Source organism: Amblyomma americanum, chromosome 1, assembly GCF_052857255.1.
Source record: "Amblyomma americanum isolate KBUSLIRL-KWMA chromosome 1, ASM5285725v1, whole genome shotgun sequence".
Lineage (NCBI taxonomy): Eukaryota > Metazoa > Arthropoda > Arachnida > Ixodida > Ixodidae > Amblyomma > Amblyomma americanum.
The window spans coordinates 83,082,440-83,107,840 of record NC_135497.1 but is presented as its reverse complement, the minus strand read 5'-3'; the positions used below and the strand labels follow the sequence as shown (position 1 = coordinate 83,107,840).

General features: G+C 45.3%; 2 protein-coding genes across 2 annotated transcripts in view; one reads left to right on the top strand and one right to left on the bottom strand.

Annotated features, from left to right (window-relative positions):
- Nucleotides 1-25,401, bottom strand: part of Psa (puromycin-sensitive aminopeptidase) — a 54,333-nt gene that overhangs the window by 7,256 nt on the left and 21,676 nt on the right. Inside the window, exons 11-19 of the mRNA XM_077646049.1 lie at nt 19,062-19,217; nt 18,900-18,978; nt 18,680-18,816; nt 12,937-13,071; nt 10,137-10,356; nt 9,593-9,735; nt 4,488-4,544; nt 546-653; nt 317-469 (exon numbers count right to left, since the gene is read on the bottom strand). Coding sequence (XP_077502175.1) covers nt 317-469; nt 546-653; nt 4,488-4,544; nt 9,593-9,735; nt 10,137-10,356; nt 12,937-13,071; nt 18,680-18,816; nt 18,900-18,978; nt 19,062-19,217 — 1,188 coding nt within the window. The remainder of the gene's footprint in view (nt 1-316; nt 470-545; nt 654-4,487; nt 4,545-9,592; nt 9,736-10,136; nt 10,357-12,936; nt 13,072-18,679; nt 18,817-18,899; nt 18,979-19,061; nt 19,218-25,401) is intronic.
- LOC144113137 (uncharacterized) lies at nt 22,610-23,402 on the top strand. The gene is made up of 2 exons (XM_077646051.1): nt 22,610-22,729; nt 22,773-23,402. Exon 2 carries the CDS (start codon nt 22,821-22,823, stop codon nt 23,277-23,279), a length of 459 nt encoding a protein of 152 aa, XP_077502177.1. The 5' UTR covers nt 22,610-22,729; nt 22,773-22,820; the 3' UTR covers nt 23,280-23,402.

Genomic DNA, 25,401 nt, shown 5'->3' with positions numbered 1-25,401 from the left:
GCAAGGCATGACAAGCATAAACATTTGAATGCTTACATACCTACGCAGAAAAAAGTAATCGGTTGAATTTGCGATCTGATAGAGCATTCAAAACGTTCACTTTTTTCATGTAAACAGCATGCATACCAACATACCCACTCCACAACAAGCACAGCTAAGAGAGAGTAACTGCAGTCAACAAAAGTCAAGCCAATTAACAACTTCCAGCATGTCTGAGACAAGCAGGCTTAACAACATAAGCTTTAGCACATGAAGTAACTTTCAAGGACTGTTTATCAAGAAATTACAATGCTAGCATCTAGACCTTCAGACATACCTTGACAAGCCTTGCAATGAGGAAGCCTGAGCAGTAGCGTTTCCTAACAGCATCCTTGTTGTTCTTGAAAAAGCTCCATGTCAGGTCCCGGCCAACAGCCGTGAGAGCACAGTAAATAATGACGAAGACAGCATCTTGAGACTTCACTTCATCCTGTACAGTGAGATGAGAACTTCGCATCAGAATATGCTTAATTTTCAATCGAGAGACAGATGGGGTTCACACCTACCGAGAGAGCAAATTCCAAAGTGGCCTGAATGAGTTCTGGGTTGGTTACCCCAGCAAGAGCAGCTGAGAGTCGGTTCTTTTCCTCCTGAAGGTCAGTGTTCCTGTAGAGCTGTAAACATTTAGTTTGTCACATTACTATCAGAAGTTAATTGTTAACGGTAAAAATTAATGTTCCCCTCAACAGAGGGCCCTAACAATTTCTATAGCCTTTGTCTGCTTTTACACAGTACAGCACCATTAATTAGAACTCTACAGGAAACAAAATTTGTTTGAATACAGTACAGTCTGGTCTAGTCCCACTCCCTTTGACTACTGACGATAACGCTCTCTGCAGGTAAGCACATGGTAACTGGACCATGCAATCATTGCCACCTGTTCTCCAATGCCCAACCTAAAAGAATAATTAGCATTTGTGGTAATCCTGCAAAGAAAGACAGTTTATACCAGGCAGTGCTATTCAAAGTGAGTACTGTGTACTTGCGGAAAACTGCAAGTTGTGGTTCTTGACTTTTTCATCACAATACCAAAAATGACTAAGGTAACAAACAGCATCACCAACACCACAAAATGTCGTCAGCAAAAACTGCCATGTTTTCACGGTGGCTTGTTATCAAGATGGGCCTCGGCTAGGTAACATTCTGCATTTTCAGGTAAATCAGAAAAACTTGCATTCGAGTTGGCTTACGATTGTGCAAATATGGTATTCTAGAAGGACAAGCTGCGACGCTTGGATAACAAAGGTGATGTCATTGTAGTTCATCTATCTCTAGTGAAGGCTAATTTGCATCTACACAGGAGGCTGGCAACAGGGGATGTCCTGTACACTTCACACAAAAGGCACAGACCAAGGTTATTCACCAGATCCAGCTGTTTTAGGTATGAAGGCCTTGCTGAACCAGAGACCCATAATCCAGACATTAGTGTACCAGGAAAGGGATAAATGTATAGAAGACATGGCCTATCGGACCTCCAGCGTTTCCACGAGAGCACTTTATGTTCAGAGATCGGAACGCTTTCTTTTTTAAGGTGTTTATGTGTTGCAGGAATGCTAGTTTTCTGGCTTCCCTGCATTCTTGTGCACACCAAACTTTGTGATCTTGTCATACTACTCTCAAGGACTGAAGAATAGTTAAGTGCAGTAATGATGCAGGTTGTGAACTTTTAATAAGTTTGTCCCACTAAGGTTATTTGAAAACATTTTCTCCAGACTAGCCTTTTCTTGAAACAGTGCCAACAGTTGGCCAAGTGTACCTTCTAACGGTTAGGTTTGCTCGGGATGATTGATGAAGAGGATAAGCTGATCATTACAGGAGGGTGATCCCTTCCATAGAGGTTGTTGGGAACATCCCATTTAAAATAAGCAAAACAGAGGGTGAACTAAAGGATAAATCTCTAGAACTCATTTTTACAGAGCTCAGAGAGCATTGTGTGCATTTGCCTGTATTGAGCAGGTTGAGCAGGTTTGCCTGTATTGAGAAGCATGTCGTAACACAGGCTTACCTCACTGTGTTATACTCCTGTCACACAGAATTCCTCGAAGGCTTTTCCAGCAAAGGCACCTTTTTTCACCAAAGGAGCAAAAGCTTAAAGGAGCAGCGATGCAGCTACACGGTGCACCCCGAAGGTGAAACAGTCGTTCGGGCTTAGCACCCGCTGCTGTGCTCGAGGCGGCTGAAGTGAGTCTTTTAAAATTGAAGTGGGGTATTCTGTCCATTCGTTGAGCTCAGACAATTTTTTTATTATGATAGCTTCCTTAAAAGCACTGCGACAGCTACTCTCATCAGCAGCGGCAGGTTTTGTGTACTGCCTTGGACACCAGGGGCACTCGGTGTTGCTGAACACTTTAACTGCCTTGAAATCTGGGCATAAAATATAAACACCCGCACTAAAAGCAAAGCCAGAACACCTTTCCCATTAAAAAAAAAAAATATTTTCAAACATTGTTGGCTGTATCTATTTTTTTTATTGCGTTTACTTTTTGACGTTGGATGGCACTGCGATCGCAGGTTCTCTAAGGCCACACCTTTGGGCTCCAAAGGTCTCTGACGAGTGCCTTCGCCTCCAAGGCCCTTAGCGGCAAAGGCGCAACATTTTTGCCGTGTAGCTGCACTCCTTACACCTTTGGATATAAGGACCTGATTCTTAAAGGCCTTTGTGGTGCCCGTGTGACAGGGGTATTACACAGCAATGTAAGCCACATAGAGGAAGGTCATAATAGAGCGCTTCATCAAACAAACACTGCAGAGAAAATAAACTATAATAAAACACAATGAAGACTCCTGAAAGAAAAAAAAGCTGTGTACTTAAAACAAATCACTGATGTTTTCCTTCGATGTGGTAAAGTGGTGGTACACTTATAATGGCAGGGTTTCGCTGCAAGATGGCACATCAGTTTCTTTTAAACGATTTTCAATGCCAAATTAAAATTATAAATCCCCGTTTCTTGGATATTACAGTGCTCAATTCTTACAATATGAGGCAAGATCTTTTCATTTTCACCACAATCTCACAACACGTTTAGGTCAGTGGTCGGTCTCTTTTAGCTCTGTACTCAGAATTAAAGAAATGCCTTAAAGGACCACTGAAATGTTTATTTAGTGAGATAGCACCACTGCCCACAAACATGGATCTTGCTGGATTTTGTACGAAGCAGTGCTCAACCTTGAAGCGCAATAGATAACCAGGTGGCAACATGTGCGTCACGCAGCTAAGCCAATGAGAAAGCAACGTGGTCGCACAGCTGCAGCCAATGAGAGTGTGGCTGTTTCAGAGCTGCGGCTGTGTTTCACAGATGGTGTAGAATCTCTTTCAGGAAACATGTGCGTCACGCAGCTAAGCCAATGAGAAAGCAACGCGGTCGCACAGCTGCAGCCAATGAGAGTGTGGCTGTTTCAGAGCTGCGGCTGTGTTTCACAGATGGTGTAGAATCTCTTTCAGGGGACTCCGGATAGGGAGCATGGGTGCTGCTGGCGCCCCCTCAAGCAGTGCTAGCGCACCTACTTTACATTTGATTAACTATACAAAATAGGCTGTAATTTTTTTCAGTGCCGATTAATCTGGTGAAATGGTTTCCTTACGCATTCCAGAGAACAGTGAAAAACAATTATTAAAATGAAAGCATGCAAACAAAAACAAAAGTTATTGCACTTAAAAAATTCAAAATAAAGAGATAAAACAAGAACGCATTTCCCAAACGTTTCACTCGCCCATTTCACTCACCCATTTCTGAGTCTGGGTGCCACCAACCAGAACCATGCCTTGCAGACACGCAATGGCAACTTGCATGCAAAGCTTGCATGGGGCAGGGGTTACTAAATCAACAAAAGGAAGCTCCTGGATGTTGCTTTCTTGGTACGATAAGAAGGCTAACATCGGTCCCTCACCCACAACCTCGCGTCCTGTCCGGCTTTTCTCATCACATTTTCGGGCAAAGTGTGTCAGCTAGGTTCTCTTTTCTTTATTTATATACATATCTATTTTTTGCTGCCTTCTCAGTGCAGTTTCAACAGCGTTCGCCTCCATGAGAGTTTGAAGATTGAAATGGAATGTGTCGCTACTGCCATTATTCTTGTTAAATTTTCATTTCGTTTAACTGCTTCTTGTCAACTTTTGTTGGATGTGAAAAGCTTACAGCACTTCAAGATGTCATACTTTGGATCCATTTCCCCGAGTACAAAAGGAACTAAGTTCAAAATGGATGCCCAACCAATTACAGTTAAGGCAGCGGCAAATCTGGATGCCATCTCATTTCATTCAGCTGCCAAAAATTGCCGCCGCATTTCGACACAATTGGCTTCAAACGAGCATTTTCGGAGATTAAAATAATATATTAATTATTTCGGCAACCTCTTTGGGCGTTCAGGCATCGCACTGTATCATATTTTACATACAAAGAATAAAGATTTCATGCTTGATTAACTTCGCAGGGCCCCTTTAAACTTACCTTCAGGAACTCATCATACAGCTTTCTGTCAGCAACTGATGCTGTTGCCTGGTAAACCTTGAAAAGAAAAAAAGTGGGGTTTCCTTTGCCAAATTTGACAAATATCAAATTTAAAATACACCACCGAAGATTACCCATTTATTTGCATATTAGTAAATACATCATAAAGATCAACCCTATAACATCAAGAACAAAAAAAAGAGAAAAAGTTTGAACGTTGAATAGGTCGTTCCACGGAGATTGCACACTGTGCTGAGCACGAAGACACCGTGTTCTGAGGAATACACAAAAGAAGTTAAAAGACACAAATGCCTTCATTTCGTTCTACAGTAAAAGCATATCAATTTGAACTTCAACTGACCATGAAAAATGTTCAAATTATCCAAAAGTTCAAGTTATCAAATGACCATGAAAGAACTGTCAAGAGCTGCTTGCATCACGGTAGATTTATTTGGTGAAAGACTAGGCAACGGGTACCTGATTTTGAGATGAAATCAGCGTGGCAATGACTGCTTTTCACGTTTGCACTAATGATTTGTTGCGCGCGTACTGTCGGGAGCGTCGACGTAGAACTTCTCTCGAATCATACGAGCCTCCTGCATCCTTCATGGTGTGACATGGTGCAGCTCCACTGCTACTACATCACACCTATCATAAGCGGCATGTGAAGAGGCTTCACCGTACAAATAGCAAACGGCATATGATAATTGTGAAGTTTCGGCCCACTGGTGGTAGAATTTAGCCCCGCAGACGCAAATAAGGGAACTGGTGCCGAAGCCAGACGGAAAAAAAAAAGGGGGGGGGCAAAAGAAATCATCAGCGACGCGCCAATCAGCGCCTGCAACGGTGTTCAGCTGGGTTAGGTTGGCTGGGTGATACTCGCTGGTCGAGCCACCACCGCTGCGGGTTGATGTGAAGCTTATACTCCGTTTCATACATAGCAGTCAAAGCTCCCAAAGCCAGCGCGCCTGGTTTGCGCAGGCTAAGTCCGTGTAAAAAAAGTAGTCTGCCATACAACCAAAGTGAACACAGGCATAATTTGTTGCGACAAATCTTTAGTGTGATGACTAGCAACCTCCTGGACTTCGTATTACCCCCCGACACATTCTCGCCCTCCGACTCATTGAGACTTCGAGAAGTAAGAATGATATGTGGCAGTATGATACAGTCGAACCTCATTATAACGAAGTAGCATCGGGACCGTAAATCAGTTCGTTATATCCGATATTCGTTGTAACAGTAGACATAAATATCGGCTGTGACAAATTCGTAATTTGGCTCGCGCAAATATTCTAGACACTAAAATGCATTATATACTTGGCTTTGAACCCACTACAAACGTGGTAATCCTTACCTGTCTCCTTGTGGCATTCAATCAAAATAGGCCGGAATATGGGAAGGTTGACACGACTGTTCTTACGTCGCCGCGCACGTGAAAGTGCGTGGCGCGAAACGACTGCACCATGTGTCTGCGCATAGGCGACTTGGTGTAGAGAGAGGAACTCGAGTGAGACACAGCGGGAACCATCGCGCCTGCGTGCTCTGCCGAAGCGCGATTGGTGGCCCCGAGAGGGACCGTTGAAAAAAAAAAAGCTGCCAAAGCAGCTTTGAGAGAAGAGGAGGAGGAGGAGAGGGGGCGTTGGGCGAGAAGAGAAGGAGGAGAGGCGGCGTTGGGCGAGGAGACATATGCAACGCCAGCCCGGGATCAGCCAAACAGGTTTGCATTCGTTCATTTGAAGAAAGATGTTATCTTCGTCTGGTGGCTTTTCACAGCGCTGCGCAGAATGAAGTTTTCTACATTGTCCATGCTCAAGAGGGCCTTTTCTACGTCAGCAGTTTTCGTCGTCGGGAGTTTTTCCAAATATCCTTTCAGCCTCCTGGCCATGTCCGCGGCATCCGCACTGCTCATCGTTGGTTCATCCCGTTCACTCTCACCGCTGTCGCTGCTGCTGTCATCCTCGGGCAACAAAATGCGATCCACAATTTCTTGATCCGTCAGCTCGGGCGCCACGGCCAAGTTCTCATCGGCCGAAACGAAATCGTCGAATTCGACGCCTGGGACTGCCAGCCGATCCCAAGTTCTGTCCAGCTCTGCCTGGTCTTCGGGCTGCACTTCTTCTTCGTCGGCAGGCAGAACAAAACCGGCATCCGCGAAACAGTTCCTTATTGTCGACTGCCTCACCTCATTCCACGACCCGTACAACATTTCGAGTGTCGTCTTGATGTTTATTGTTGTCGATCTATGTCGATCGATGTCAAACACCAGTTGCGTCACCAAACGCTTCCTATAATTGCACTTAAGCGAACGAATAATGCCTTTGTCTAAAGGCTGCAAAGCAGAAGTTGCGTTCGGTGGCAAAAACTGCAAGCGAACTGCCTTCAGCACGATCGAAACTTTATGCGCCGAACAGTTGTCCAAAAGCAACAGGACCTTCCTGTGCTGCCTCTCCATGTCCTGGTCGAACGCTCTCAGCCAGTCCTCGAAAAGCTTGGTCGTCATCCACGCTTTTTTGTTCGACGTGTATTGAACCTGCAAATTCCGGACGCCTTTCAGGCACCTCGGATGTGCCGACTTGCCGATGACGGTGAGCCGTCTTTTGTCGGAGCCGTCCATGTTCACGGCAACGACGACAGTCACCCGGTCTTTGTTTTTCTTGCCCCCATGGCAGGTCTCGTTCTTCATCGCCAGTGACCGCTCTGGCAACAACTTGAAAAACACGCCGGTTTCGTCGACGTTGTATACGTCGCACTCGTCGTACTCCTGGAGCAGAGGACGAAAATTCTCCAGCCACGTTTGACATGTCTCCATGTCGACAGCGGACCCTTCGCCAGACAAAGTGTGGCACGCGATCTCGTGCCTATCTTTGAAACGTTGCAGCCAACCGCTGCTTGCACAGAAATCGTCATGCCCCAGTACGCAGGCCAGGCTGTGGGCCTTCCGTTGAAGAAGTGCTCCCGACGCCGGCAAATTTCGCGCCCTCACATCTTTAAACCAAGAAAGCAAAGCCGCTTCCACGTCCGGGTGATGGCAAGGCCTAACTCGTTTACGGTCGGCTTTTATGGCGTCCTCGGTGTTGCCCTCAATCTTCTTTCTAGTGGCCAAAATGGTGGATAACGTACTTGGAGGAACGCCGAATTCCGAAGCAATATCCTTTTTCTTGCGGCCACTGTCCACAGCTCTCAGTATCTGCAGCTTTGTCTGGAGCGAGATCGCTTTCCTCTTCGATGCCATTTCGAGCGCTGCAACAACAAGACTGGCCGCTGTGCTGATGTCAGAACGCCGGCCTCAAAGTTGCCAATGTTGCTGCGCTTGCCTTTCTTTACCGCTGGACAAGTGGCGCCGCCTTTCGGCCCTCTGTCATGTCATGAGCTTTCAGAGTTTTCGCGCTCTGTTCACAGGTGGCGCGACCATCCAAACGCGATTTTTGTGCCAGACGGCAAAACTTTTTCAAACGATAAAAAAAAAAAATTCAGCTGTGTATCGGCCTTCGATTTTCATTTTGGTTTTTGTTTTTTTTTATGCTACTTTCAAGTTCTGAGCCTCGTGTAAACCAAATATTTCTTCGTTACAGCCGATATCGCGGCGGATCTCGCGTTTTCGGTTTCGTTATAAAAGAATAAATGTCACTGAAATGAAGCATGACCAACCAAAATTCGTAATTAGTTCGCTATAACCGATAATTCGCTATATCAGTGTTCGTAATAACGAGGTTCGACTGTACAAGCTAGTAGGGTGAATTGCTACGACTCCATCCGAACCTAAAAAGAAGTTCACACTTAGTGAAAATTTTAGGCCGGGGGGGGGGACATTGATCGCCTCAGAGTATCGACCGCGATTTCAGTGCTAGCACTTCGTTTTATATTGCTCTTAGTTTTCGTTCAAACACTCACCGAGGCTTTGAGAAGAGTGAATGATACGTGGCGGAGTAATATGCTCTCACGGACACACTACTTCCGCAGCCTCTGCAGCGTTGACTGCTATGTATGAAACAGAGTACAAAAATGCAAAAAAAAAAACTAAGCAGCCGGAGTGTTCTCAGATACGGGGCTGCCCTTTGTTGGCACGCCTGCATTCGCGCACACATCAGAGGTGAATGAGCAACTATGCAGCATGGAACTAAGCTTTTGATTAGGGCTATTTTGACGATCTCTTGCCACACTGGTAACAACTGGATGCAGCCTTCCTTCGGGAGTCCGTTCAAATTATCCAGTGCGAGACCCATAGCGTCCGAATCCATAGACTTGCATGGGCGTTGACCGGGACCGAGCTGGCAGTTCAAATTATCCGGATTTCTGAATTAATAGGGGTCGAATTAATGAACTTTTACTGTATTAAAGTTTGGCAGGCACCCACAATGTCCACAGTGTCATCAACGTCGTACGTCAACGGCAATGATCAACTGATCCTCCACGGATACACGAAAAGCTTTTGCACTGTTAGTGTACACCAATAAGCACACCTGTTGTTCTCCACAGTATCTCATGCATGTTTAGCGACATGGAACCCTCCTATTGCCGCTCAACTTTTCAGCACATCCACATGTGAGATGACAGCGCTCTTAAATGCTGCTGAAAATGGTCACCCACACTTGGAAGGCACGACTAACAGTGAGAATGAGTGACTGGGAGAAGTTTCCTTTTTGCAATGACACCTCTAATGTACACAGTTGGCACGGTTAGCTCTGTGCTTGTCTTCAGATTGGCCTTATCTGAGAATTTTTTGCACGGCAAAGGTTTTAAAAAACCCTGGTAGAAACTGCCATAGTTTCAAGGCCCAAAAGCAGCCAGAAAGCAGGACTCTCTGCAGTACCATTGCTGGTGATATTCTCTCCCTTTTCTGTATTTGTAGCCAGCTTCGAACCTCACCGTTTGTAATTCGTGTAATGGGTCCCAAATTTGGACACCAGGATTTGGGAGAAAGACAAGTCAACCTATATGTGAGTAAATATAGTAGTGCCCAATTCAAAAATTCGATAATAATGAGGTGAACTCTCAAAATCACCATAATGGTAAATTAAAATGCTGTATTTTTACGCCAAATGGCGTAAGCCAAGGAAGCAAGTAGTGCATAAATACAAAAAATGATTTTAAAAACGATGACTTACTGCTCCACGTATGTCAGCAGCGATAATTGCAGTCCAAGCCACATGGGCATCAAACCTTCTCCTGGCTTCAGCCAGAACTTCTGGATCCTTGAAACGAGCCAGGCGGTCAATCACGGTGCTTCGCAACAGTTTAGCCAAGTGACCTTAAAAGATATTTCATATGTTTAGCAGCAACTCTGCCCATTTACAATGTGCTGTCGAAATATTCCAGTACTAAAAACAGGCTTTTAAAGATGCAGTTCAATTTCAAGTAATGACACTGCATTTTCACCTGAAATGACAACGATTGAGTTGCTTGATGGCTTAGTACGATGCTCACTCCAAACTTGCACTGGGGACTTAGCATAGAAAGCAGCATAAGCATACATCTGGAATTCACCTTGGCTGCAAGGCTGCTAATGAAACTACACAGCACAATTCTTGAAAAATGAATGTGCCACCGCTCCATGCCACTGCTGCCTCATAATATTAATGGTAGTATGAAAGAAAAGGAGGTTTCAAGTCGACTCCTAACGGCTTGTACATGAGCAGGAAAAGAGCTTACTTTCATCGGGCTTAGGGTCCCAGCCCAACTTGGAAAAAATCCTGGCCAGGAGCCGGCGTCCATAGACATGCAGAAGCGGTTGCAAATCAGTGTGCGAGAGTAGTTGATTCAGTTTGCCTAGACACGAGTTGATCGAGTTCCACACAGTGTAGTTGTCTTCTTCCACGTATGCTTCCATGAGGCGAAGGATGTCCACAGTAGACTTGTGGCCGCTTTGTACCTGGAATGTGATATGAAGTGGCAAAAAACCATTCTCATCTTGGCTGACTGTGTAAAAGTAGCAAAATAAATAATTTGCCTTTAGTACTTTTTAAAATACCTTTATACAAAGTAGTATCTAGTATCACCTAAAACCACTGGGTTTCTTACCAGTGAAAAGTTACACACTGTTCAGCTTTTTTTATGTATCAGTGAGCCCATTCTTAATGGCAATGGCACTGCATTTCAGATAAAATGAACAACCGTGGATGTGCCACTAAGAGCGAACATTCCTTGCCTCTCCTCCTGAAAGAATGAGGCCCGAAAAAGCAATAAAAAAGCAATGAAGCCGTAGGTTACAGCAGCAGAGAGTGCATTGACGGGCTAAGAGGTCAATGAGTGCAAGTGTGCTTAGCAGCTGGGCAAAGCATCTAAAGTGCAGGAGAAGCGCAGTGGGATGGCTGGTGATCAGCTAATGGTATATATCTGAAAAGTTTGAATAGTACTAGTCATACGGTGTGCCTTGCTGGTCCAGGTGATATGGCATGCGTTGTCTGCCCATTTGCATCTCTACCTTGCAAGCTGCTATCGCATGCTGCTAATGCACGGACAGCAGACAATGCAGGTGCTGTCAACGAGGGATTGAATACGCATGTCCGAACAACATTTTAAATTTCAACAAAAAAATATATATAATGATGAAAGTGCACTGGGAAGAACATACTGAGCTTATTTTTTAAAAAATTCCCTTTTCAAAAAAAAAAAAAAACACCACAAAGCCAACTTCGTGCACGGGCTGGTTTTCCTCTATTGACAAAACATAACCTTTGGACCACTGTAAAAAAAGATGGTTTGCACCCAGCTGTCCTCATATTTTTCTGTCGACACTCTATGTACAGCGTAATGAGGTGATGGGTATGATTTTGCCTTTCAGGATGGGTGCCACTTAAAAAAGTAAAAGCAACACATCTTGACAAATGTTCAAAATATGGAGGGGTATAGATCCTTAAATTTGGAACCTAGAAACCTTACAACTTTGAGATATGATTATGTTTTCTTTAGGCAATATCCATACTCATTTTGGAGGGCCTGGTGGGACCCTTTTCCATGTTTGAAAATGCACTCGATTGCGAGTAATTTTAAAAATAATTTGCAAAAAAATGCTACCTTGAAAACTTTCAGAAATGGTGGTTTAGAACATGCCCGATCACATGCTTAAAAATATGCTGCATTATTTTTGTATTTCTAGATTTGCAGAGTAGCGATTATGACCGTCTCAGTGGGATGGCTGCTACCACTAGAGCAGCAGATTAGAAGGGTCGAGTCCCAACTTGAAATGACTATAAGTGGTCAATGAGCACGAAAAAATTTCAATTTGCCTAAGAGGTCCGAAGTACTATAATTTTCACGCAAATATTCACTTATATTTGCAAATATTGTTACCTCACCAAGGTCTGAATTTTAAAAGGTGATGTGCTTGTATTGTAGCAACACTAACAAAAAAAAAAAAAAACCTCGACATAAGCTTTTGACGAAAGGTGTCCTCTAGATCCACTTTTTAATAGTTTATGCACACAAAGCCGACTTCTCGGACCGGAAGACACTGTTCAGGCAGACGTCTTTTCAGCCAAACAATGTAAAGATCCTGGATACTGCAAAAGTTTTTCTGATAGTACAAAATTTTTTTTTATGCCCCCTGAAATAATCTGCACAGTACATGCACAGGGAGTCTCAGATTCCTTGTCAATACTGATGGGGGTCTCAGAGAGCTCCCTGGCTTTAAGCTCTGATTTTGACTGAGGGCATAATTATTTTGCAACGTTCATCACTAGCACCAAGAGTACCTTAAGAGCTGCATGCATGGAATGAAGCAATCATGAGACCAAGCAAAGATAACAGGCAAGACAGAGGGTTGCAAGCAACTGACAGATTTTCTGACTTGCTGGTATAAGTGTGGATAACCAAATTAAATCATTCACACAGATATACCACTTTACTGGAATATGCAATGATTTACTCAGGAGCAGAGTTCACCAGTGACCATGTGTTTGATGGTCTTTGGGTGAAGATGCCCTTTTAGTATATAAAAAAAATCCATTGTAATTTACTCGAACTGCTAGAACTGACCACTACGCTGAAATCCAGAGGGCACACTAGGGTCATGCAGTGCACTGAAAAGCTTGCAGCCCTGTGCAGCAAAGTGAGCGACACTTCATCATAGTTGCCAACTTTGAGACTGTGTCTGCAACCAAATAAGGCCACATGGTCACACAAGCCAGACACGGGCATCACACCCTGAGCACAGCAGCTAGTTTCTAACATCACCTTCGTGTGTCTACAGCACATCACTCCCACTTTTTCTGACAAACGTGGTACTCTGCACAACAAAGGAAAAAAAATGAGCTCTAATTAAGCTACATCAATGGAGTTATCACGATTTGTGGAAAATTCCCATGCAGTGCCTTATTTCTTTTGGTGCCAGTGTGCCAGACAACACTTAAATTCAAAACACCTACACTATGGCACCACAAGGTGGTAGAGAAACCACTCAAAAGGAAAAAAAAAAGAAAGAAAAGCAAGCAAACAAAAATAATGAACTTACAAGAGCAAATAAGTCACTTTGAAGGCCCAGCCTGTCCAAAGGCGGCAAGATCTTGTTTTCCACTGCTGGGATCAGCTGGCTGAGCATTTCAGAACTGTACAAGGTCCTGTAGCAGCCAACAGTTCCAACGTTGACCTGAGCAGGTTCAGAATTACATCCACAGACTGCTAAGACAGCCCTGAATGACAGTGGTCCTTTTTTCTGGATTCGCATGCAGTCTGCATGATCCATAAACATGAACTAAGGCTTAAAAAAATAAGGCCATCAATTTTATTTTCATGAACGCTAAAGATTTGTTTATTGACAACATTGCAGTACACCTATAAGTAGTAGTTACTGGCCTTTGTTGAATTCACAAGAGTCATTTTTTCTTTTAAAAAGAATATATGAAGGGTGATGCATGTGAACAAGACTACAAGAAATTGCCATTAGATCCATCCATCATAAAGTGTAGTTAATTACACTGCTTTTCAGGGCAGCTTTCCATTTCTGCAGGTTCTCCACCATTGCCAACAAAAGTAGAAGGGAAGGTGAAGCACGGCACATCAATGAGCACTCAGCCATGGTACCACATGTTACCCTCACTTGTTTGCAGCCTTTCCATTACTGCCCAGAAAATGGAGGGTACATTAAGTTACCTAGTTGAAAGTGCTGCATTCAGATTTAAATATACTGCATGACCATCAAGGTGCCGATATCATAAACACTGAGGCTTCAACTAAACAGAATTGTTTTATTGACAGCTTAACGACTAGGGCAAAACTAGCTAGTGCACTGATTAATGTTGCCTGAGGGTAAGAGAGCAATGAAAAAAGTACTAGTAGCAGCAGCATACACGTCAAGTACCACTCCAATCATTCGATTCCCCATCAGGACATTACCTCCACCTTGTCTTGGACAAACACTACATATTATTACACATTCTGGTACAAGCTAGTACAGGGCCATCTCGTACACAATTTAGATGGTACTTCTTGAATCTGTACAACCACAGTTCTACTTCAAGAGTTGTTTCCGTTGTTCGTCCTGTGCACAGCTTTACTCTTTTTGCTCCAACTTCAGAAGAATTGTCCAGAAGAAGAAAGTCTACAGGCTAGATTTTACAAGCACAATACCTCACCTTTGTTCTCACTGAAAGGTAGTATGCATTTCCAAAGCCTAGCTCAAATTCCAGCCAATCTGACTATACCCCTTGGTGTGCTAAAGGACAAAGGAGAATTTCACCCAATAATTATTCTCACTAAAAACTGATTCCGTGGCTCCTTATGAATATGCTGACACATGTGCGGAAAAATTGGATTTAAAAATCTTTCCACCAGTCGATTCAAACTCGTGATGTCCTTAACAAAAAGGATGGGTTTCCACCATTTTGAAGAGAATGACAGTGTAGTGTAAACTCTAGGATCCGCAGAAAAAATCTGTGTCGACATACGCATTTTACTTGTAAAATTGGCCAGGGGAGGTGACACCTGTATTTCGTTTCTTGGTCTTTTCTAGCTTACAAAAGCTCCCATTTTCGGTGCGAGTGGTTTCTTTGTGATTTCTAACGCAGTACCCTATCGATATAGGCAGATTTCTATTTGTCCTCAGTCCCCGTTTAAAATATGATCTCAGTAATTTTGCTGAGACACTTAAATTGTCTGTAATGTGTACTGCCTGTGGTGTGGAACGATACCAGGCTCTGAACCAGATGCTTGAACAGCAACCAACAAACAGTAAAACCTCGTTAATTCAAATTTCAAGAGACCGCAAAAAATGTTAGAATTATCAATGACCTCAAAAAACTGACAACTACTACTTGTATCATGGAAAACTGTGAAAGATTTAGCAATGATCGACTGCTTTTAAGATGAGAATAATGCGACAATAAGTATTTTTCACATTTCCATCAACGTCTTACTGCATGTACACTATTGGAAGCGTCGAAGCAGAACTGCTCAAAAATGAAAAGGGACTCCCCAGCATCCTTCACGGCACTAAGCAGTAGCTGTGGAGCCCCCTTTGCCATGGCCGCCTGGATCAGACGCGGCCGTGGTTCATAGTACAGTGAAAGCTCGTTAATTTGAACCTCGATAATTCGATTTTTCGGACAATTCGAACTACACTACTTGGTCCGGCCAAGTTCCATAGAGATCTGTGTATATAAAGAGCCCGTTAATTCGAAAGCAAGTTGGTTCCGATATGGATAATTCGAACTATGCGCTGCCGCGTCTGGGCGGCTTTGCACAGAGCACGTGGGCAAAAAAAAAAATAAAGCACTTCCGCATAGTTAGAGGCTGTGCTCGTCCTAAACGGGGACAGAAGATGGAACCAGATAAAACCGTGGATGAGTGGGTAAAGCCTAAATAGCGTCATCACTGGCGCGGCGACCGACGGCGCCGGAGGGTAGGGGTTGGCAGCCGCGGTGGCAGCTGCCTACCCTCATTTCCGCGCAGCCTCCGAAGCTCAAAACTAAATACTCGTTAATTCGAGCCCTGTTAATTCGGAAATACAGATAAGTACTGTCGGCACAGTCCCAGCCAACGCCCATGAAAGGCTATGACTTTGGACGGGCGCTACAAATTACGAGCGAAAAACTTTTTTTTTTATCTGCGAGTGTCAATTATCCTTCCACCCATCAGTCGCCAATGGAAGCACGCGATCAGCCGCGATTATGACGCTGGCTTTTAGTATCGCCTGGCCAGCGCCTCCTCTATTTTCGGCCTGGCGGTCAGCCGCTGGCCGAAAGCGGAAAATGTGGGCTATCAACGTGGGCCTCTTCTACAACATGGCCACGCCTGCCGAAGCGGCCTCTCGCTTCACCACGACCTCATCGTTGCCGCTACACTGTGCTTCATGCTCACGGCAAACAAAAGTCGCATGAAGCTTTCGCTTTGGCTGAAGATGCCCGCAGCACAAAATTTTAGCGATGAAACGCGCCATATTGTCACAATGCTCCTGGGTTTTCGAAGCTGCTAGGCTTAGCCACTACGCGTTGGTTTACGTCAGGAAGCGCGGGAGGTTCAAACAGGTTAATTATTTTGGTTCAGAAAAGGGTCACAAAGAATAATTCGTCCTCTCTGCCGCCAGTGAATAAATAATAGCTTAATTGTAAATGCACAGCTGTTCTTTTCACCATTTTGCTAAGCATATGGAACCATATCATTCTAAATCCTGGCAGCACCGGTCTGGCGGCAGCCGCCCGTTTTCCACCGCTTGCGGTGCTGCATGGCGGCGGTGCATCGACTTTCTGCCGCGCAAGTTCGCTCCATGTGGGTCACCCTTAAGGCGAACGTACTGAAAACAAGGCTTGCACAACCGGACAAGCGCTGGCACTCTACAAAGTTCGCTTCTGCCCCTTGCTAGAGCTAACGTCAAAAGGTAAACACACCGTGATGTTACCACTGAATAGCATTTTGGCGCACTGCCAAGAAATGCATTGTGGACGGTGACGGTGCGAAACGGAGGGAAGCATTAACGACTGACGCTTTTTTTTTTTCAAATTCTTAGGCAAAAATCTGGGTTGGGTTTGTTCATTATACGAGTGGGTTCATTGCGCGAGTAAATACGGTACATATACCACAATCAAATGGTTCTTGTCAGTTTTTTCGAGGCCATTCGATAATTCGAACTTTTTTCCTGGCCCCGTGAAGTTCGAATTAATGAGCTTTTATTGTACAAACAGCGAATGGCACATGACAAGCGTGCAGTTTCAGCAAAATGGAAGAACCACGCGAATGACAGCAAGGGAAATGCACAGTGATGCCAGTCAGTGACCGAAACGGTATGCAGCTGGGCTCGGATGGCTGGCTGACATGAGGCCAATAGCTGCCGTCGCCATGGACTGGCGTGATGCTCAGAAAAGTGAAACCGAAAATATGCGGTTGGACAATTCTCAGAGACATGGCCGTCCATTTTCCATTATGCCTGCCATTGCGTGCACATCAGAGGGGGCACAGGCGAGTGAGCAACATGCAATTCAGGTTTGAGTAGGGTTATTGTGACACCCACTTGCCGTGCCAGTCATTCCTAGACACTGCCTCTTTTTGGGAACCGTTCGAATTAACCAGTGCGAGATGTGTAGCATCCGAAGTAGTGAGCATCCCACACCATAGACTTACACTGGCACTGGGCGGGGTCGCCGTCAGCAGTTACAATTGCCCGAATTTCGGAATTAACGAAGGTTGAATTAACAAGCTTTAGCTGTAAATTTCGTATGCACCCTTTAACGTCAATTTTGGATGAACTAATTTCATTTGCATGTCCAAATTAGGTTAAAGTGACAGAAGCCAAGTGTACTGTGGCATAGCATGCCACTCTCCAGAGGCGGTTTTGTTCTCGGCACCTCATAAACAGTAGCAAAAAGTCTTGTAGTATTGAAAGACCTCATAGTTAAAAATGTGATCTCAATCACCAAATATAAGTCGACTCCCCAACTCAACTGGCCCAAACTTCCCAGCCCCCAAAAAATTGACTCCCAATATAAGTCAACATTCCCCCCATAGCTGTCACACATGGTCAAGCTGCATGCAGCCAGTTTGAAGCACTTTCTTTTTCTGCACTACTGCTAAACCAGGACTCAAATCACCAACTGCAACTTAAGCCAGAAAAAAAGGTTTCAGGTTCCATGCCCATTTAAGAATAAGAAATACAAATTAGCAAAACTACATCACATACATCAGGTGCTATAGTAATGCTGAACCCCTGAGGTAAATCGTGGAGAACTTCACAGTTATGACCCTGTCACATGGGCATGGCTGAACTCCTTTCAACTCCCTTCAACTAAGGTAGTCTTTATCCCAAGGGAGAAAGATGCATGCCATGTCATACAGCAGTCCTTAAGGAAAGGAGGTTTAAATCTCATCTTTACAAGCAATTACACTAGCTTTATCGCATAAAATAAGTATTCCAGCTCGGTTACTTATGGTTTACTCTAGTGACTGCACTATGCTCTCATCCTAGGCACTTGACGGCCTGCCATTTCGTTTGTTTGATCACGCATGCTCACACCTCACATGTGTAGCCATGTAGCAATTCTCCACGCCATGTAGTGCTATACGATGGACGACGCATGTGAGCAACCCGCACAACCTCCAATAGCGAAGTGTTAGAGCGGAAAATTAGCAGTCTCAATTCATTGCACAGGCATTGCACAATGTAGTGCATGGTGTCCAGCACAGCGGACAAAAGCGCTTTGCTGACAACATATTCGCCCTTTTTGCAAAAATATTTTCTTCACGTGACAAATGCACTTTGTGTTTATGTGTTCGTATTGAATGAACACTGCCCGATGGGATCCTCTGAGAAGCTTATTACAGGCCGCGTGACACAGCGACATCATCTTTGAGGCGAAACTCCCTTGCATTCATTTAGATCAAGGAAGCTCAAGGGAGTTCACAGTCAGCTCTGTGACTGAGGTATTATGCTGCCTCAGTAGTCCTTTTTAATGCGAGATGCAACATTCAGGTTTTCCTAACAGGCTTCACAATACACTTGGCAAATGTTACATCAGGTAATGTCACATAATTGCAATCAGCAATGCAAGATGGCCCAAAATATGCACATTTGCGAAAGAATACATATGCTCCAGAAATCTAGCCTTTTCAAATACAGCCTGCTGCAATTGAGTTGGGGCATTAAGCAGAATTATCAAAATGTGCACCCATCCCTCCATTGTTTTGAAGCTCGTAACCATTCTACAAACAGCTCCACTTTGTGCCAGTGCAATAATGTGATAGTACATGCAGGATGCTCATGTTATTACCTTAACCCATTCAGCAGAGGAAACACCCTCCAGCACCACTACTGATGATGCAGAATCAAGAAGGAACTGCTTTGCAATTGTTGTGGGTGCTTTTGAGGTTGTAATGCTGATAGGGACCATCCAGAGAAAGCCATCCTCTGAAAAAAGCAAAATTCGGTTTGTTTCAGTCTGTGCACAGAGGGGGCATGTGGTACAGCCTAAAGGCTGATGAGACACATACTTGTAGCTTTCCCATCAGCATTGAATTTCTCCTGAGAAAACATCAACACCCGGTTCTCACCATCCTGGCGACTTGTCACCTGCAAATGAATTTGGTGCCCTGGTAGCATTGCCCTGTAAAATCATCAGATCCAAGACACCTCTGTTCTCGCTTTTTACTCACTGATATCACAGGGTAGCCTTTCTGTTTCACCCATGTGTTCATAATAGCCTCCACAGGGACTTGACACACTTCTGCCAAGGAATGCCACAGGTCCTCCGTAGTAGTGTTGCCATATTTGTACTTACTCAAGTACACGTTCATGCCTTCCCTGAATTTCTAAATAAAACAGAAAACATTTTGTACCTTCTGAATAGACACACACAAAACAAAAATGCTTAAAGGTGAGCAGGCACCTAATTCAAGCAACTACACAAGTAGACCTGTTAAGATGGAGCTGACTATGCCCCCAACAAAGGTACACTGGACTCAAACTGTGCGACCATTTGGTCAGTTCACCCTATTGGGCAAGAGGCCATCTCTCGGCAGTACCCGCATGACGATGGACAGAAGATCATGTGTGCTGCTCTGCAATGCATCTCAGGGCATTTGGTTTTCACGTTTATGGCTTCGTGCTCCTATTTACAGGACATCCGAGCAGTTAAATCGACTTATCCAGCGACAAAGCATCTCAATGAGTGAATGCGGTGTGAAACACAGTGAGCAGAGTTTTATCTGTCGCTAAAACAGTGCAGCAATCAACATTCTGCACCAATCATTCAGTGCATTGCCACCATTATGGACAGCACCGAAGCGGCTACGAGGTGCACTGTCACCAGGTCAAAGAATTTCTGCGTTCATGGCGAGGAGCTGTGCAGGACTCATAGTCACACCAATGCAGTTCGAATCAAATCAAATCGGGCCAGTCGGTTTCGTTTTGCTCTGATGTATGCGGCGCCATTTGACTGCATCCTTGTACTAGTACTAAGTGGCAAGGTAGCGACAGTGTTGTACGCGTTACCAAAAAAAATAACTAAATACCCTACTCGTTACGCAAAAAAAAGGAACACGTTACTTCCCTACGTTAGCTACAAAAAAGGTCACGCGCTGCGGTTACTAAAAAAAAGTACCGCACGTTACTCCGCCGTTACTTCATGACCATAAATTTTAACTAGTGTGTCTTCACTGCAAGAACCCACGATAACAATTTTATAAAGCTCATCTTTCACATAAAACTTGTAGCCCAAAAAACGATTTTACGCGAAATCCTGATTTAACGACAATACTTTACACAAATGAGTGGCAGCTTAGCAATGTTATAGTGGCCTAAAGTTGCCTGTAGAGTTACATGTGATGGCTTCTAACTCTGTGGCACATGGTGAAGCCATTTTCTGAATGTGACATTAAACATAAACTGACACTTCATCATCAATTTTGACTTCACAAAGAAAACATCGCTGAACTCTCAACAAAATTACAGTAATTCTGCAAAATTTGACACTCCAAAATTCTCGGCATGCTTCCACTCTTTAGAGTGTTGTGTGTGTGAGTGGTTTGGGAAGGTCATGATAGATTAAAGCAACTGTGTGAATGAGTGTTCGTGCATGTTTTTCGTGCTTTATGGGCATTATGTCTTTTTTTTTTTAGTTGGGTGCGTCGTCAAGGGCAGGTGTTTTCTGGCAGGCATGTGAGCCGCAACAAGGGTCATCGAGAGCACCTGTACATTTTGTTTATATTTGCAATGCCACTTTAGGTGCTCTGCGGTTTTTTTTCTAAAAAAAGGGGGGGGGGGGGGGGGGGGCAGAGTGGGGGACAATTGGAATAAAAAGTACCTAGCAACGTGACACCTCACGTTATCGAAACATGTTAACGTAAGTATGTTACCCATTACAGTTCCCAAATGGTATCGAGTATGTTACTAAGTTACCGAAAAAAGTAACGCGCTACCGGTAACGCCGTTACTTGTAATGCTTTACTGCCAACACTAAGTAGTGGGAATGATACCAGGACTTGGACAACACAGAGCAATCTTTAAATGCTTAAACTATGGAGGTGTGTTTCAGCCAGCTAGCTCCTTTGGCGTCAGCTTATACTTAGTAGACAGTTTAGCCACAACTCCATGAGCGTAATCTTGCTCACCAACCTGGTTGCTGCACACACAACAATGTGAACTCTCTTTTTTGCTCATTCTTAGCGTGAATAACTACAGTCAAACCCAGATATATCGAACTCGCATATTTTGAATGCTTGGCTATATCGAACGCACAGATTGTCCCCTTGAAAATACTACGCAAAAGTATAGGACAGTTGCGCAGTATATCGAACTCCAGTTTCTCTGGCCGTTCGATATTTCGAATGCTGCGTCGAGCCCCTGGGAGATGCGCTTCCCCAAAGACACCCGCATCTCCGGTCGCACAACATGCGGCACGGAGGTGAGAGGCGACGTTTGCAAGCCATGCCTCCTTGGGAAAGAGAGAAAACCAATCGTAAGTGAGGACAGCGCCTCCTCACTGGTGACTGAGGTAGACGAGAGAACTGGAAAGAGCCAGGTGTGGCCTCCGCGATGGAGTGCCGCCGGAGCCGATCGCGAAGGCCACGAGCCAGGCGGTGGTTGCGCCCGCAGCGCCCCATGACTGGTAACGCACATTTCCGCTGAGTTTTCTCTATAGGACAGTTGCGTAGTATATCGAACTCCAGTTTTGCAGGCCGTTCGATATTTCAAATGCCGCGCCGGGCCCCTGGGAGGTGCGCTTTCCCCAAAGACACTCGCATCTGTTCATTTCCCTTCGTGTCTCCTCGACCGAGGCTAGTCGACTCAATCGGCCGGTGCGGGGCCTGTAGCATTTTTCTTGTGCGTGTCTTTGTTTCAATGTGCTGAATGCAGCGTGTGTGACTGCTGTCATCTAGTGAGCTATGGCATCTACGGGCACAAAAAAGAGAAAGAATCTGGACTTCGCAACAAAGCTTGAGGTGATCCGGCACGTCGAGAATGGCGAAAAGAAGTCCTTCGTGGCACACGCATTCGGCATTCTGCGCAGCATTCTAAGTATGCTGTTCAAAAACAAGCAGGACATCATGCTTAAAGCAGGTGAGTAAAATAGCTTGGGAGCATGTCATGCGCGCCCTGCTGCTTTCGACAAAGTTGAGAAGGCGCTGTATGTGTGGTTTCTCAAAATCCGAGCGAAAAACACCTCTGTGGATGGTCCCATGTTATTGGAGAAGGACAAATAGTTTGCCACGGCTCTTGGCGAAGAGAACTTTTACGGTGGCACTAGGTGGCTGAAAAGGTTTAAAAGCCGTCACGGCACTGTGGAAAATGCCATTTCAGGCGAAAGTGGGGCTGTCAGCAGCCAGGAGATGCAGCAGTGGCTTTCAGAGGAGCGGCCAAAGATCACTGCAAGGTTTTCGCCTGCCGAACTCTTCAATGCAGACGAGACTGGCCTCTTTTGGCAAATGCTGCCGAATAAGACACTCGATCTCTGTGGAACCTCATGTCACGGCGAGAAAATGAGCAGAGTGCGTGTGACGGTTATGCTTGCGGCAAACATGGATGGCTTGTGCAAGCTGTGTTCGTTTATCGGAAAGAGCACGTCTCTGCGCTGCTTCAAGAATTGCAAGCAGCTTCCCGTCCACTACGGCTGTAATAGAAAGGCCTGGATGACACGCCAACCAATAGCTGCAGGCTTGGGACGCCGAGTTGGGCAGGTCGGCCCGCCGAGTATGCCTTTTGATAGACAACTGCTCGGCCCATCAAACGACTTGCAAGCTGCAGAACATTGAACTCAAGTTTCTGCCGCCGAACACCACAGTGAGGCTGCAGCCCATGGACCAGGGTATCAAAGGCTTGTAAGGTAGGCTACAGAAGACGTGACCAGGGTATCAAAGGCTTGTAAGGTAGGCTACAGAAGACGACTTGTTCAGCGCCTTCTTATAAACCTCCGCATGAGAACTGATCTCAAGATTGACCTGCTCGGCACCATCCAGATGATTACCAGCACTTGCAACGACGTAAAACAGGCCACTGTAGCCAACTGTTTCGGCAAGGCAGGCCTTGAAGTGGCTGGACATGAATGTCCTGAAGCTTTGGATGACAATGATGAATGCTTGGAGGACGCGTTTTGCGACTTGTCCCATTTTCCTGGCGTCATCCCGTCGGAACTTACTGCTAAGGACTTCATCAACATTGACAGCGAAGTTCAGGCTGTAGCTGACCTCGCTGACGAGGACATTGTGGCCGGAATAGCTGGCGCCCAAGAAGGCGATTCCAGCGATGACGAGGACAACTGTGTTCCAGAAGAGATGCGCCCGTGCACAGCCGCTGAACTGGCATCAGCGTTTAGCCTCATTTGGCGTCGTCGTGGCGAAATGGAAGGTACCGGGCTGTCGCACCTGACAGTCTAAAGAAAATTAAGACTAGTGTTTTCAACTTCTGCCAAGCAATGCTTTGTTGGCTTCACCTTCGGAGGCGTTGGTTTACTTCCTTGAAACAATTGTTTCTTAGCTGGAAGCGCAGTCCCGTCCTGCGTGACGTCATAGTGGCTTTGCCTGTCGCTGTGCACTGCAGAGAAGCCTGAACGCCAATGCTGCTTTATTCTGCGATTACACCACCATTTCAAATCCTAGCACAAAAACACTTCACATTCTTTGCTTGCAAGTTTCACATATTCAACCGCTTTAAACTCGTTGTATTCTAAAACCTCTTCACTTGCCCTTTAATGCTTAGTGTAATAAATGCTCCCTTGGCAATTATCACTTCAAGGCCATTTCATGTATTCTTTTCATGAATGATATATTTGGACACACCTAACATGCTCATATATCCCTTTCTGGGGCGCTTCTGCCTAGACAGATTTTTATGGTCCCTTAAAAGTTTATCTTACAGGGAGTCTATTGCGCACACTGGAAGATGATGACGATGAGGATTATGGATTTTTATGGCGCAAGGGCATTTATGGCCAAAGAGCACCATGGGACAAGGTCATTTCGAATACTCAAGGTGGGGTCAAAGATCCATTTTCCAAGCATTTCACCCTTGATAAGCCGAGCGCCAGGCCAGGGGAGCTTGTATCCATTGTATCACCGGTGGGTACCCGGCGGCACTGAGGATCGAATCCCGCACCTCCCGCATGCGAGGCGGATGCTCAACCACTTGGCCACAGTTGCAGTATCACACTGGAAGATGCACTAAACTCTGACAATTTTCTGTACCCAAAGGCTGGTATGCATTGGTAGTCGCCTGTTCCTATTTATTCTGCAGCACAATTCTAGAAGGCCCTCAAACCAAACAAGACAAACAAGATTAACTTACCGTATTTATTTGAATCTAGGCCGATAGTTTTTTTTTCAAATAATCATATTCCAAACTCCAGGGTCGGCTTAGATTCGAGGATTTTAAAAAATGCACCAGTTTTTCATTGAAACAGCTAAATATGGTGCATAGATAGCGCCATCTATAAAAGTCAGAATGGCAGCAGCCACTAGCCGTGCCAGTAGCCAACCGTACACAAGCGAGGTCGCCATTTTGACCTGTGTCGTGGTGGTCGTATCTGTGTGCGGCGTGGTGTTATCGCGATGGCACCAAGCAGGAGATGCCACTACAGTGCCGCTTTCAAGCGAAAAGTTGTGATAGCTGCAGAGGCATCACCGAACCTTCAAGCCAGACGGGACTTCAGCGTCGACGAGAAAAAACATCCGTCGTTAGAGGGGACGACAGCAGCAGCTTTTTGCATGCGCCGCAATGAGGATGGCATTTAGCGGACCAGAGAAAGGCCGTCACCACGAAGTGGAGACAGGTTTGGCCGACTTTGTTCGGACGCAGAGAGCAGCTGCCCTTCCAGTGACAACAGAAGTGCTCCAAGCAAAAGCTAGGGAACTTTCGAGGGAGCGAGGCCTAACGCCAAAGGATTTCAAAGCCAGCCGGGGCTGGCTTCAGAAATTCATGAAGCGCTTCGGCTTCAGCCTCAGACGTCGCACTTCAATCACCCAGAAGCTGCCAAGCAATTTCAAAGAAAAGCTGATAGCTTTTCAACGCTATGTGCTGCAAAAGAGAGAAGTGGCAGGCTACAACCTTGGGCAAATCGGCAACGTCGACCAGACGGCTCTGTATTTTGATATGCCAGTGGAGTACACCGTGAATGAAAAGGGTGCCAAGGAGGTGAAGGTGCGCTCTGCGGGCTACGAGAAGTAGCACATAACTGTGATGCTGTGCTACACAGCTGATGGACATAAACTCCCTCCTTATATGATAAAAGGAAGACACTGCCTGCTCGAGAAACTTTCCCAAGAAATGTCATTGTGCAGGCAAATGAGAACGGGTGGATGACGGGTGCGATGGTGGAAGAGTTGGTTAAGATTGTGTGGCGACGGCGTCCAGGAGCCCTTTTGACAAAGAACTCGCTCCTTGTCGTCAACTCTTACCGTGGGCACTTGACCGACAACGTGAAGGGTGCGCTCGCCCAAGCGAACACTGACCTCGCTGTCATACCGGGCGGCATGACCAGCCAGTTGCAGCCACTTGTCTGCA